This window comes from Oryza brachyantha, chromosome 3, assembly GCF_000231095.2.
Source record: "Oryza brachyantha chromosome 3, ObraRS2, whole genome shotgun sequence".
In the NCBI taxonomy this organism is placed as follows: Eukaryota; Viridiplantae; Streptophyta; class Magnoliopsida; order Poales; family Poaceae; genus Oryza; species Oryza brachyantha.
In genome coordinates, this window is record NC_023165.2 from 27,524,254 (window position 1) to 27,539,914 (window position 15,661).

The 15,661-nt window shown below is 42.3% G+C and overlaps 3 protein-coding genes across 3 annotated transcripts; 2 read left to right on the forward strand and 1 right to left on the reverse strand.

Annotated features, from left to right (window-relative positions):
• Window positions 1-847: 847 nt before the first annotated feature.
• On the forward strand, window positions 848-4,280 carry LOC102716666. The gene is made up of 5 exons (XM_040521821.1): window positions 848-868; window positions 1,329-1,823; window positions 2,387-2,460; window positions 3,372-3,448; window positions 3,760-4,280. Exons 1-5 carry the CDS (start codon window positions 848-850, stop codon window positions 3,768-3,770), a joined length of 678 nt encoding a protein of 225 aa, XP_040377755.1. The 3' UTR covers window positions 3,771-4,280.
• Window positions 4,281-7,192: 2,912 nt separating this feature from the next.
• On the forward strand, window positions 7,193-10,614 carry LOC102716857 (vesicle-associated membrane protein 721-like). The gene is made up of 5 exons (XM_006650684.3): window positions 7,193-7,581; window positions 8,702-8,843; window positions 8,925-9,045; window positions 9,159-9,221; window positions 10,186-10,614. Exons 1-5 carry the CDS (start codon window positions 7,392-7,394, stop codon window positions 10,330-10,332), a joined length of 663 nt encoding a protein of 220 aa, XP_006650747.1. The 5' UTR covers window positions 7,193-7,391; the 3' UTR covers window positions 10,333-10,614.
• Window positions 10,615-13,421: 2,807 nt separating this feature from the next.
• On the reverse strand, window positions 13,422-14,325 carry LOC121053938 (glycine-rich cell wall structural protein 1.0-like). The gene has a single exon (XM_040522587.1). It carries the CDS (start codon window positions 14,243-14,245, stop codon window positions 13,778-13,780), a length of 468 nt encoding a protein of 155 aa, XP_040378521.1. The 5' UTR covers window positions 14,246-14,325; the 3' UTR covers window positions 13,422-13,777.
• Between the last annotated feature and the right edge of the window lie 1,336 nt (window positions 14,326-15,661).

Consider the following 15,661-nt stretch of genomic DNA (forward strand, 5'->3'; position numbering starts at 1 on the left):
TGATACGAATCTATTGAGCCTAATTAGTGCATAATTAGCCAGTGCTACAGGAACTAACATGTGCTAATGACGGATCAATTAGACTCAAAAGATTCGTCTCGTAGTTTTTTGGCGAAATCTGTAATTTGTTTTTTCATTTATGTCCGAAAACCTTTTCTGAATTTAGTCAAATTTGTTTAACGTTTAACATAATATTTGTTCCAAAAAATTTTGAAATATAAACGCAGCTATAAAAAACGGATAATGATTCGCCCAAAACTTGTCCGTGGGTCCCACACGACGCGTCTGTCAACCATGATCCAAGCGCGTCCGCGCCGACCTCTCCGTCCGCCCGTCGACGAGTGGCAGCTCAAGTCTGCGCTCCTCCGCCTCCTCGCCTTCCTCCGCGACCCGCCCCTCTCCCTCCCCGTGCTCCCCGACTCCGACCTCTCCGTGCGTAGCCTCCTGCCTCCCCGACCTCCACAAGTGCCAGCGCGAGGAACCCGTCGCCTCCGGCGTCTCATGGCGGACCCCGCGCCAGAGTCCGACCTCCGACGCGCCCGGTCAGACCTTCACGTCGGAGGACGGCGTGCCGAACGTGCGCGCGCGCGTCCTTGGCGGCGCGCCTGCGCTACGTCCATCAACGCCGGGTTGTACCCGCCACCCGGACTGGTTCCGCGGCCACGGCGAGGTCCGTGTCTTCTCCCCAGCCTTCTCTGCATCTCACTGCCTTCGGTTGTTCATGTGTGTGGAGTTCGGTTTGATGTTTGCTTTGTTCAGGGAATCCTGTAAGGAAGATAGCGAAAAGGCCGGACACCATTGTGTCACTTGTCCAGGGTGGGCATCCAGCTAGTTTGCGGACGAGGACATGGGCAACCATAAGGAAATTGTTTGATTCGGTTCTTTTTTTATCATCAAAAGGTTTGATTCAGTTTTGTTCAATGTCCATGTGTTTGTTGTTCCTTATTTGTTTGTAGACTCATCATTCTTTCTTGCATCCCCATTACTAGTATACACACTTTCTGATAATTTAATGTGCGCATCAAAACTAGCATGACTTTAAATGTTGAAGTTATGTCCATGCTTAATACCCTACTATCTATAAAACAATATCACATAAAATTTAGTAAGCGACAAGGAGATCGTTCCAAGTTATGTATAATTAAAATTATCTCTACGGGCAATTTTTCTAGTTCAATAGAATAAAAGGAAAAACACATTTCAGCACAAATAGAACAAAAATAGGCTTATTGTGCCATTTTTTTATTTTTGGCCCATTTCATACCAACTAATTGAGGCCCACGGCCCTATATTGCTAACCCTAATGAGTGTTTGCCTGTTGGGGGCAGGGGCGGCGGCTGCCTGTTAGACTTGGCTTGAGCAGGCGAGGAGGGAGGCCGGCGGCGGGCGGGCGGGTGCGCGGGCAGGCGCGACGCTGCTGCCCCGCGGAGGCAAGGAGGCGAGGAGTGGCCGACGAGCCGAGTGGGACGCCGCGCCGACCGAGCTACCGAGCAGCGAGCAGGCGAGCCTCAGCCCTCAGCCCGTTAGTCGCCGAGGTCGACGTCCGTCCGAGAGGGCGAGGTCGCGTGGAGCCGCCGACCGGCCGACGGCGCCGTGGCACCGAATCCCGAGTTCCCGATGGCGGCGCCGGGTGCCGAAACCCCGAATCCCGTCCCGGCGTCCCGACGGCTGACGACAATGAGCTTCCGAGGAGGCGAGGTCTGCGGGCCTACGGTGGTGCGGGGCGGTGGTGGTGCGACTGTGCGAGGCGGTGGTCTCCGAGGCTCCACTGCCCTCGTGCTCCCCTTCCACGGTGCCGACATGGAGCTCAGGTTCTTCCTAAGGTCACACTGCCTTGTATGAACATGTTTATGGTCTACGAGTACTAGGCTATGGATTTCACGTTCCTGTTTGGTTCTTGCAATCTTGTTTGATCTGTGGTGGTGTAGCGTGTAGGTACCAGGTGTTTGATGAATTGCTTGTGCGTGTGAGGGCAGCAAGCTCTTCACTGATCGCTACATTCTGTCCTCCTATTGTTTGAAGAGAATAGGAAAAGGAGCGATAGTCCTAGTTTTAAGTTATAATTCATTAGGTTAGCATGTATTTTGGTTTCTCGTTCTCAAATTTTGCACTGCCAATCTATTTTAGGAACATTTGACATAGATTATTTTCGATAAAAGAATTTGTTTTATTAACACAATTATATTAAACTAATACAATCATCACATAGAGTATGGTTAGTTATTTAGGATATTTCGATTTTAATATGCTGATCAAAGTATCAGTGGATATAAGTTTTGTCTCAGCTTCAAGCTATGAGCTCATCATGCAAAGCAGTATTTTGGGTCCTTGTCAATTGCCACTACCTGTTACTGATGAGTGTTGCATTTGATCTCATGTGTTTTAGGTTTTAAAGTACAAGAAGAGCCAGAGGAATGAACCAAAAGCCTTGAAGCCTGTTGCCGTAATTGTCCGCTGCAGGTATGCTTCATCCAGTGCGTTTTCTGAAACCCTTTGCTGTTGTTTTATTGCGTAAATTCAATCTCTATACCGATTCAGTAAAATATGACCCTGGCCTCAATTTGTGTTAGATATAATATATCGTAACATCACTAAATGGTTGATGTTATACAAGTCAATTATTGAGATTTTGGATATAATTTTTTTTATTAATCATTAACATTTTGAATCCCAACCTCTAAATCCTGTGCCCGCCACTGTGTGTGATCAGTCATTAGTAGCATTCAGACCCATTTTTATGACTTTGTTATGCCCTGATAAAATGTATGTATACGTTGTATGCCAGAGTTACTCAATGAAGCTCTCCCCATTTCCATAGCCTAGACATAATCATTTTGATTAGAAAGAGAGTTTCTGAATAAAGTTCTCTCCACTTTCAGGACCTAGACATAATCATTTTGATTAGAAAAGACTTGGACTGTAGATTGTAATAAGTGTCAACTGGCCTTGGCTTTGCCTCTGGTTTATTCTATCGGTGCAAGATATTAAACTAAATTACTAAATTTACAAACGGATGGTAACCTTTATTATCTAGAGGCACATAACAATATCTAAGAAGGTACTCTACAGTGGTCAAACTAAACTTCAAAATTATATGACCGAACCTACAAATTGTTAGGACTATCTCAAAACAGAACAATAAATGGGAGTACCTCAGAACAAAGGTAACAAAACATTTCCGGGAGGATTGCAAGGAAAAAAACACATACACATGTCAAAACCTCAGAACCTGAGTTACAAAATAATCACATAATTCCAAACTTCTTTAGTTCAACGTTTCATTGTTCATCAGTAAATTTATGAGATTTGATATGTTTTAAAATTTTGCAATTGGCGAGACTATACTCTATCACTAAAATTTCGCAATTTAGTTTAACAGCATACAAGAAGTCTGACATCCGATTCGTCCAGTCAGACAATAATCTATACTCTGGTTGTGGAGCTACGCGTAAGTCATTTATATCTCTGGTTGTGGAGCTACGCGTAAGTCATTTATATCAGTTTCGTCAAGTCAGTCTGTTTTGGAGAGCCTGCAATGGCAACAAAATAAACTGTATTAGTTTAAATTTATTAGACATGCTGATATCAAGTCATTTAGCTGTGAAAGTCATTTCTTCAGTGTTACTTTTCTCTCTTGAAGATTAATTTTTGCACTAGGGGTAGGACAACTTTCAATTTGTGCTGGCATGTGTATTTTACTTCACTGAAAGGTTTGTTTGTCCTATTCACTTGACTAATGTCATTCATTTTCGGATACAGGATGCGATTAGTATTTAGATCGACATGGGTGAATGATATTGTGTTTCATTCACAGAAGAATGTTTGTTTTATCTCAAGTCACTTTTCTAAAATTACTGAGTACAGAATATAAAGTCTATATCTCATGTTGCTCATATCGCTTTTGCCCGAGCCATAATTTGTTTCTGGCCTCGCTTTTTGCTATACTGGTCGATTTCTTCTGTCAATGTCTGGTCCACGTTTAACGGGGTGGTTTATCGTGATATGAACATGGAGGAAATCGTCATTAAAACTATCGAAGAAATTGCACAACACAGCTGGTCACTTGTAACACTCGCGTCCGTAAATGTCCATACCTGTGAGCATAAAAGAAAAGCTTAGTGATCATAGTGATCAAGCAAGACGTGAAAATATTCTCAGGACTAAATCTTTTAGGGTATACCTGAGATTTTGTGGTTTGTTTCGTTGATTTCAGGGTATACCTGAGATTTTGTGGCTTGTTTGCTTGTTTCGTTGATTTCAAGTAACATTACAGATATAGGTGGCGAGGTAAAAGTAAACATATTTTTTATGATTGTTCTGAACACATATGGTTTGTATATGTTATTTGATTATATTTTCAGTAAATCTGTTTTAACATATGTAAACATATTAAAATCTAGTGCTCCTATATTCCATACTATCATGGCTAACTTTTTTTTCTTATCGGTCTCTCTATAAACAAACACACTTTAAACACCAAATTTTTTTTCTTATCGGTCTTTCTTTATAAACAAACACACTTTAAACACCAAACATAGTAGTAGCACATATGAACGCCACACAATCTCATTTGATTATTTTTCTGCCTTATTTTTTTTTATTTATGGTTTTTAATTTCTAATAGATTCATATTGGAAACCAACATAGTGACAGAAGCAATACTATGTTGACAGAAGCAATACCTTATCTAGCAACCTAGTACCAAATATATAGACATACGACATATAAATATCTCAAGCTACACGGGACATTAAATAGATATAAGTCACATGTCTCATATTGCACAGGAGGACCATATCATCATATCTCAAATATATATTGCGGTGTTAACTTAATTTGAATGGTTGCCACATGAAAATGCCATCCAGTACATATTACGGGCCAAATTACAAAATACAGTACTATCCTATCATGAACATGTATCTCTCACCAAAAAAACAAACAACAATAAATTTTACGAAGTATTCAACCATGTCACTCACAACTACACTTGTAACATGTCCATTAGTATGACTATTCCTAACCACTTCCAAGTAGCACGTGGGATGTCACCATCTCTTCGGAGTTGATTTGCACTTGTGGGATGTCACCATCTCTTCGGAGTTGATTTGAGAGGTGTGAAACACCCTGATGTGTGCTTTTTTAGCCTAAGACTCCATCTTGAAAGTGTCGACCTAAAACATATGAGTGAAGGTATTCATTGACTTGTTCTAGTCTCTCTGAGATTAGGCCTGCTTCCTCTCAACAACCAACTTTAGTTGTATATGACTTCGACCATTTAGTTGCAAGTTTGTCCTAAAATTCTTTCATTTCCTTCTTTTTCTCTTTCTGAGCTGCTTTTGCTTCCACTAGAGTGTTCAGTCGTTCTGCAGGCTCTACGATGGCTTGTGCAATCTCAGCTAAGACTCTCTTAGTTTTCTTGGTCCTTTTAACTCCTCCAATGGACCACTCTTGTGGTGTTGGTACAACATTCCTGTTTAAGTCAGGATTGATTCCTTGGCCCCTTGTCATCATTTGTAACACGGACATTCCATTTTGGAGAATCACAAACAAACCTCCACCAAATGCACAAACCAAAAAGTTTTTCCATTGCTTTAACTCTTATATAGTTCCATAGCACCATCCATCAACCGATAATCACTCTTACCACTAGCATATGTATCCCTAAGTTAATAGTAGTACCCATAGAACAAGGTGACCTTATTTGTTGTCGTGTGCCAATGCTCCCTTTAAGGAATCAGCATCCCTATTCCTTTTTATTCGGGATAGTCTTATTGTAGGTCGTTTCAACATCTTGAGTCTAAAATGCCTCACCCTTTCTTGACACACCCTTAAATGTATCGGTGAAATTGTTGCGCCACAAGCTCATTTGCACAATACATGTGAAAACAACACATATATAAATGCCTATTATTATTGCAACATAAAATACAGTAGCCATATGTCCTTGTAGAAAATCAAAGACAACATGGATATATAAAATAGAGAATCAACACAACATTGGTGATAGCACAAAAATATTAACTGAAGCACACAACTCGGTGTAGTGAGTAGGACGTATATATGATCAATATATCTCAGGAGTGTAAGTGACAACCAAACCTACATACTCAGTTATTGCCAAAAAATTATAGTACCGCTACAAATGAACTAAATAGATTGTTGTACGGCCACAAGCCGAAAAATATGCTTCTTCATCCCTAAATACGTTCATTTTCAGTTTTTTATATAATGTTGATCTTTTGTTTTATTTGAATTCTTTGTGACTAATATTTTTATTATTACGGCATGATAAAGCATGAACAGTATTTTGTGCGTGACTAATTTATTTAATTTTTTCTAGAAATTTTTTAAATAAGATAATAGTTAAACACTAAACACAGAAATGAAAAAAATAAAGTTATTTTAGGACGAAGGTATCACGCACCAATCAAGCACCAAAGACCATCAAATCAAACATCTCATCTTGGTCAGCTGCTACTATTTACCTATGTTGTTATTATCAAACCAGCTTTTCTGGTTCCCACCGTGGTCACAAGAGAGATCACAGGCATAATGTACTTTCCAGAGCATTGACCGTAGCAAAAGAAAATTTTGTGGATGTGAGCACTAGTCATAAATAACGACCAAGTGGCTAAAAATGAAATAACGAACACGAAATATTTGTGTCTATCCTTTTCAAGGTTGTCATTAGCATGCCTCATTAACTAGTTTGATTAACACACATTCATGATGCAGCTGTAACCTACCGTTGATTTTCGTATTAAACCATAAATCATGAAGAAAAATATACTTGCATACCTTTTGTTTCATTGAAATTAAATGGCTTATTACTAAATTAAAAATAATTTATAAATAAAATTTTTATATACATGTTATTAGTTATCTTACATAAAGAATGAAAAATATAAATATATTATGATAAAAATCCCAGAATTAAATTCAAAATTAATTTCTAAAATTAAATTTTAATAGCTTATAAACACAAGCACAGATGAGAAGATGAGAGTATTAGGCGCAAAGGTCAATATAAACAAACTTGAAATAAGACCGGTCCAAAATGCCAGCTAATCTGCTAATGGCAATCGCTTAACCACAAAGAAAAACAGGTGGCGGCGAGGGGTGCGTACCTAAATAGCAAGAAAACCAAAGGGCCTTTCTGCAAAACTCCACCAACCAAATTTGATTTCTTTTCCATTTCCACCCCCATCATTCCCCCTCCCACTCCCCAAAGCGAAACCGACCTTTCCCCCTCCCCCTCCTACCTTCTTCGCCTACCTCGCCGAGATCTAGCCCTAGGCTTCGCTCCCTTACCCCGGCGGCGAGGAGCACGTCACCGGCGGCGAGGTCGTATCAGCAGGCGAGCGAGGGGAGAGCGGAGAGGGGGGGCCATGGGGCAGCAGTCGCTGATCTACGCGTTCGTGGCCCGCGGCACGGTCATCCTGGCCGAGTACACGGAGTTCACCGGCAACTTCACCACCATCGCCTCCCAGTGCCTCATGAAGCTCCCGGCGAGCAACAACAAGTTCACCTACACCTGCGACGGCCACACGTTCAACTACCTCGTGGAGGACGGCTTCAGTGAGTTCCCCCTCCCAGCCCCCGCCCATCCCGACCGATCACTTGCTTCCTATCCCCGATCGATTCCCTGCGGAGTCCGTCCGATCTGCGTGGATCTGATACGTCGCGTGCTCGATTTTGGATGGTAGGTGTAGATCCCTCTGGTTCGTTGGAGACGCGACTAGGTCGTTTTCGTTTTGATTAGCATCGTTGATCGGGGCGTTAGTTGAGATCGTGATGCGCTCTGGAGTTGGTGCGAGAAATTAGAAATTTGCTCCCAGTTTTGCATTTGTTCACTTTTTGGTTTGGTTAGATGCAGGTGTTGATTAGGATCAGGGCCTTTTATACTTCCGTCGTGTCGAAGTGGATAGGACAATCCATTACTTTCTTCACTCTTATCCTCATTTTTAGACCCTGCCCTCTATTTTACGAGATATGTACTGGGAGATGGTGTAAGAACTGGGATTATCGGTCTGCCTCTACTGTCTGCAAAGCGCGGTAGCCGATGTCAGCACTATACTAGTAAAAGAGTAGTAAGTCAATGGCGCCCCCTCTAGACACACATGCTATTTTTAGTAGACAGAGCTGTTGTTGAGCTTTGCATGCTGTGTCTGTCAATTTTCAGCTCATATTTATGCATTTTAGATGGTGTGGTTATCGAATTTGATTGTTGCCTTGTTATGTTACCGTGTAAATTTAAAGTTCACTCTCCATAGCTGAATATCTTATTGCGATACAATCGATTGCATAAGGCCCGTGGTAGCAATAGAACAGGGAAACTATTATCAATTTTTTGGTTAAAATGAGAGATGCTGTTTCCGTGGTGATTAAAACGCTAGAAATTCCAGTATCCTGTGATATTTAAAAGGGTTTGTATTAATTGTAAGGTATCACATTGCCATTTATTGCTGAATTAGTGCTTGAAAAACTTTCGAAACAGGAAGTAGGGGAAATATATCAAGCAGATGCTCTTTTTTATTTTCACATACTCTCCACTTCACAAAATTGGCACCATTAGCACATTTCTTAAAAACTGGATCCTCTTTTGTTAAAACCTCATCTGAGAACACCCATTATATGTTTTCTCCCATCTCTAACTAAAAGCCTATGACATTGATTTGCTAACACCACACTTTTTCAGCATACTGTGTTGTAGCTGTTGAATCAGTAGGACGGCAGGTTCCCATTGCATTCTTGGATAGGGTTAAGGATGACTTCACAAAAAGATATGGTGGAGGGAAAGCTGCTACTGCTGCAACGAACAGCCTCAACCGAGATTTTGGGTATGTATAGTTGCCAGGGGGAGGCTTGATAAAGATATTGTGGTTCCTTTGAGTAATACTTCTCATATTCACTATTTGTAGATCGAAACTTAAAGAACACATGCAGTACTGTGCGGATCATCCTGACGAGATTAGTAAGCTTGCTAAAGTGAAGGCACAAGTCTCAGAAGTTAAAGGTGTTATGATGGAAAATATTGAGAAGGTACATTGTTTTATTTGTTTCCGTGGATTACTGATTACCTCTACATTTTGTACACCCTAAAATTCCTTTGAACAATGTTTCTGATCTTGACTTTTTTTTCCTTTTGAATGCAGGTTCTTGATCGTGGAGAGAAAATCGAACTGCTTGTTGACAAAACTGAGAATCTGCGTTCACAGGTCCTCCTTCAGCCTGCACCGTAGCTGTTATTTCACTTCTGTTGCTTTTATTGTTAATGCTACTCACATAATACTATTATTTAGAGAGTATAGACCCACTTTGCAATTGATTTCCTTACTAGATGCCACATATTTCTAAATACTTTGAATGTTAGGGGTCTGCATTTCATTGTTGGCCATTGTTGGCCAGTCACTACTTCACTAGCATACTGGTGGTGACTACTTGGGCAGACGCTCTTTGTATGGTTGAGCATCTAAAGACACCAGTCATGGCACTAGCCACTAGGGGTGTCTCTGTTGGATGAAACCACTTATTTGCCATGCTTGGACTATAACAGTGGCATGAATATGATTTCCTCCTGTAATGCCTGTGATGCATAGTTCCATCAGCGGAATGTCTTACCTATTAATTCCAGTGTTCATCAAGGTGCTATTTGGGTGGCAGACTAGCTCCTTTTGGTGATTATTAGGTGGGCCTAGCGTTTTTGCCTTTTAAGAACACAGAATTGTTCTAATTATTATTTTTTGCCAGTGAAAAATGGTGATGAATCAGCATCAGTTTTTACTTTAAAGGTAGAATTATTGATAGTTTCTACTGGGAAGTGCTTACGATCTTTTCTGACATAGAATTATTGATGCTTATTGTCGTTAAAGGAATGAAACAAACTTTAACGTTGATGACTTCGCATTTAAAAGCAGCGTTTGCACATTGAAGTTTCTGGCACTGTTGCCATCTGGGCTAAATCACACGAGCTATTGTAATAGTCATGCATTGGTTTTAGCTAACATGTATGTTGCTAAGGTTTTGGGGCTCTAAGAAGCTCTAAGAAAGGACAACTTGGTATTGTAACTAAAAGTATGAAGCTGAGATTTCCATCATATAAAACATTTTATGAAATTATTATGTAATTTGATACGTCTGAAATAACGCTATATCTAATCCTTTTGCTTTTGGCATATGCAGGCTCAAGATTTCAGGCAGGCAGGAACACAGGTAAGGAGAAAGATGTGGCTGCAAAACATGAAGATCAAGCTGATTGTTCTTGGCATAATAATTGCGCTCATTCTTATCATAATCCTGTCCGTGTGCCATGGATTCAAATGCAAGTAGGCAGAAATTGACACATTCAACTGCACTTACAGTACTGCTTGCTTGGGGCAAGAAGGGAAAAAGAAAAGGAGAGAGGTCTTTGGTTCTTTCTAGTGTGCATCTCTGGCCTGGTTACGGCGCCTGGGCGTTTACGCTGTCGTGTGTGTTGAATGCTGGTTGGTGACTCGGTTCAGTGGGTTGAAGTGTCGTGTATTTTTGGACGCTATGTATGTATAGCTTGGATCTTAACCTCCCTGTTCTATTATTATTATATGATGATGATTAGATTTACTTAATTTCTCCACCGGAATGCTGCCTTTCCTCCTTGTTTACATGCTACAAGTTACACAACGCAACAGAAAAAATCTCGTTTCTAATTTTTTTTCAGCAGCTTCTCATAGGGAAGCAGAGTTCCGTCCTGAACCTCTGGTGTAATAGTACGTGGTATGTCGCTGTGCTGTTTTGTACTTCCAAGTTTTGGAGCAGGAAAGAGTGCTGTTTTGTACTTCCAAGTTTTGGAGCAGGAAAGAGTAAAGTTGGTGCCTGGGTGGTGTGCTGCAGTGGATACAATCAAGGCCTACCAAAGTTGAGCTAGTGCAGTGCGATAGTGCGTGTGCGCCGTGAATTGCTCGGTGCCTCCCGGAACAGGCAGGGCGCAGAGGCTGTTCTAGGCAGCCTCCATCAATGGCGGATACCTCGGCACATGCAGGCACGCAGGCGGCCGCAGGGGAGGGACGCAGGCACCGGGAGAAATCCTGATGGATCCCGACGGATCCGTCGCTGCCACGGCCAATCCGCGCTCACCGCCGCGCCGGGGCCGATGTGAGCGCATTTACCATTCTCTCTCTCTCTTCGCGTAAGTTCCGCCGCGAATTTACTACGGCCTACGTTCAGCTGCTGAGCTGCAGCTCACCAGCTCGCATACCTGCATTTTTTTTGGTTTTTTTTTCTTAGCGGAACGTAAACGATATATTTATAAATAAAACGTTACTTATTAATAAAATTTTTATATATGTGTTTTTTAATAATCTAAAAGTTAATACATAAATTAAAATACAATTAAAAAGCCTGCAAAATTTGCTTTAAATTTTAAGGTTTAAAAAATCAATTGACTTATAAGCATAAGAAAAATGAAAAGATATTAGTATTAGTTTTTCCTAAAACTTACACTTTTATATTTTTAAACTGTCAAACGATATGTTTTACCATGAAGTTCTTAAACAATAGTTTACCCTCTTATATTTTTAGATTAGATTTTCAACTAGTTAATTCTAATATCTTTAATACTATTAAATAACCGAAAAATCAAATCAGCTCCATATCTTACAGCACACCACCCCCGCGCTAGCACTCTCTCCCTCGCGATTGGCGATTGCACTCTCACTGTGGTGCTGTGTTGCTCTGTGCGGCCAAGTCATAAATGGCGCCTCTCGCCGTGCCAGACGCGGGGGGCTTGAGATCAGCCGGAGCCACTGCTCTATCCTCGAATTCGAAGTACACCAGCTCGATGGACAGACAGGTGGGCCCTCCAGCTCGGGCCGTGATGGGATAGGATGGGATCTCGAGGTGGGAATGGGATATGGATCCATCAATGCAGCTGTATCGATGGCCGGTGATGAGCCATGGCTTGGCGCCGTGGGCCAGGGATCTCCTCGAAAGCGACTACACTGTAGCGTATCTCCGTACGACGGCCTCGCCTTCAAAATCCGAGGTCCAAGGATCGATCACTCCTCTGTTGCTGCTAGAAGGCTGCAGCAATGAGTACTCCAATACTCCACCAGTCGAAATTTTTTTTATTACGGGACGTGATATATTCTTATTATAATGATTTAATATATCTTATAATATGTTCATTTTTTTTGAGTGGAGAAAGTAATTGTCAAGACATATGGATATTATTCCGCTAAGTAGTACTCCCTCCATCCATAAAAAATATCATAGTATAACAAATCTAGACAAATGTATGTTTATATTTATAGCAATAGGATGTGTTATATTCCGTAATAGATTGATTTCCATAGGCCGGAGGGAGTAATTCGTGATCGACTTAAGTTGAAATAAATAAACTATTTTTTAAATGTAAATATAAAACTTACTCTCCCTATTTTATAATGTAAGATAAGATGTTTGATTTTTTTGCTTGCAATTCTTGACTATTTGTTTTATTAAAAAATATAAAAATATCATTTATTTTATTTGTGACTTACTTTATTATTAAAAGATTTTAAGCACGCCATATTATTTTTTTATATTTGTACTAAATTTTTAAATAAGACGAATGATCAAACGTTGCAAGAAAAAATCGAACATCTTACGTTATGAAACGGAGATAGTATTTTATTTCTTTTAACTATCGCCGGTCGCAAATTATTCACACGCAGATGCAGCATGGCCATGCATGAACAACGAGGAATAAATTCTATCCTATACTAGCTATAGCAGGAGCAAGTGGAGCAACCACGTTCCACGCACCACTACTCCACTACTAGTACACTACCACCTGATCGATGCCCAAACCAGCGTTGCGAAGCGAACCCGCGATTGGTTTCATCGATCGGGACAGCGACGCCACGCCACGTACAAGCTCTTGCATGAGAGTACCAGTATGCACTCCATCTCGACCCTACTCCTCTGGGTGAGTGCTGTAGTGAACACTGCAATATGCTGCTGGGTAACTAATGTGTCGAGTACTCGTTATTTACGGCAGGTTTGGGTCTAATTGAATTGGGTTACTTGGACCTGGTTTGAATGCGTGTGCAAATGAGTAGTGCCAAGTACACTTGTGATCGAGTATATCTGTATATGTAGTATACAAACTAGATAACTTCAATTTCTTTTTCTTTTCATAAGCATAAACAAAACAGTTTATTAACGGTTAAAAAATTATAGAGGAAATATTTTTTGCACGTGTACCCATCGATCTTAAAACAAATGATATCAAATAACTCATAAGTAATTAAAAAAAATCTAAAATCAACATTAAATTTATAACAGAATCGAAAAGATATGGGCAAAAGCATCTTCATCGGGCTTTTGTTCAGGTTACAAGTTAGGGAGAGAGATTTACCCCCCGGGGATATATCAGAGTATCAATATCGTGCCATGAAACAGATGCAAAGTAGCCATTCCATTAGAGAACATTTTACACGCACGACATTATTCATCATACCATTAACTAGTGATTCATGCACGTGGACGTAACCACGCAACACACAGCCTACTTGCTCGTCTCGTTCTAACAAACCTACGAGTAACACAACCGGAAGCTCCCAGCAAACTCGACTCAGAGCTAGCGTCTTGCCATGCCATCATCAGGCCACAAAACCCAAACTTTTACACAGACTCAGCCTCACTGCTCACTCCTGGACACACACATAAGCAAAAGATAATACTACGTACTACGTACTACACGTGATCGATACATGCATGCATGCATGCAGCGTACGTGTGCTGGCGCGTACACGGCTCAAGGCGTGACGCCGCCGCCACCGAACCCACCGAACGGGACGCCGCCGCCGCCCCCGAAACCGCCGAACGGGGTGCCGCCGCCGCCGCCGCCGAACCCTCCTCCGAGCGGGCCGACGCTGCCCATGCCGCCCCCGACGCCGCCGAGCGGGCCGGTGATGCCGCTAAAGACGGCGCCGCCGTTGTTGCCGAACCCCCCGCCGTAGCCGCCGCCCACGGCCGGGAAGCCCGGGAGGTCCCCCATGCCGCCGACGCCCACGAAGAGGTTCTTCTTGTCCGCCACGCCCGCCCCGGCGCCGTTCTTGGCGTCAGCAGCAGCCGCAGCCGCCGGAAGGGATGCCGTCGTCGTCGAACCGCCGCCGCCGCCGCCGGGCACGGCCCTGGCCGCGGCGGCGGCGTGCGCCATGGCGAGGCAGAGCAGGACTAGGGAAGAAGTCGCAACGGAGCCAAGGCCGCACCGCTTCGCCATTGTCTCCAGCTAGCTAGCTGCCACCACCCGTGCCCCCTCCCCTACTCGATCTCTCTCGTGATCGTCTCGTGTTCGATCTGCGGCGAGCTGAGGCGCGGCCGGCGTCGCTTGCGGGCGGCTTAAATAGAGGCCGGGAGAGAGAGACGAGGGAGAAGGAGAGGGGGGGCAGGTGAACGGCAGTAAATGGGAGCAAGTGGTGGGTGTAAATGCGCGCAGTGAACAGTAGCAGCAGCTTTCGGGGAGGGGGCGGGAGGACGACGACGACGTGGCCTCCGGATGGGTGAAGTGCCAGCGTGCGCGCGAGTGAATGATGTGGAACGGGCTGGGCCGCGAGATGGGCCGGTTCCGGCTGGAGCAGATCGTAGGCCCAACATTGTCTCGAAGTCTCTGGAGCCGTTGAACCGGCCCATCTTTTCTCCAAACCGTGGGATGCGAAGTTGTCGGAATAAATAAGTGGCCATGAAACAAATCATCCCGAATTGCAGTCTACTGGTCAGCTGCTGAGCACAAGTTTGGTTCAGATTACAGTGGCTTCTATAAGTTGCATTCTATATGCCAATTGGCAATACAGTGATTGTAATTTGCAAGTAGACTTTACAAGAGAGAAAAAAAAATCAAACCTTTGCAGAACTCGAGAAGCTGTGATGACTAACAGCTCGGCATAAGAACCAGGGGTCCAGGAGCCCAACCAGAAGATCACGCGAGATCCTGGCTTGGCTTGGGTACACCTGCCAGGCCTGGTAAAGTTTTCTGAACATTCAGAGGTAGATGAACACTACACTCAATGGCGTTCTTGAAATTCCAACGCATCTAAACTTTCCTGTTTGTACCAACGAATGAAAATATAGCAAAACAATAGGGCCTCACTGTCTCAGTGCATCTAGAAAACTAGAGTGAAGATGTGTATCTCTGTCTCTTCTTGAATTGTCCAAACAAGCACTCCCTCTATAATTTTTTTTATACGACGGCGGTGACTTTTAGGTACACGTTTGACCATTCGTCTTATTTAAAAAAAGTATATAATTATTAATTATTTTGTTATAATATGATTTATTATTATAGGAACTTTAAGTATGCATTATAATTTTGCATCTTTGGATATAAATTTTGAATAAGACGAATGATCAAACGTAATCCTAAAAGTCAACGGTGTCATACATAAAATATGGATGGACTAGTATATATTATTGCTGAAATTGTTGCTTAACTAAACCTGTTAAAGGTGCTTATTAGTGTTAGAATTATTCTAGATCACCAGATCAGATGGATCTCATGGATGATCTTAAGTATTCCTTATTTTGTCTGGGATTAAAACAGACGAAAGTGATACTGAAGACTGAAGAGTACATTGATGCAACTCTGGTCTCTGTAGACTGTAGTAGAGTAGTAGTACTATGCTTGAGATCAGAAGAATAC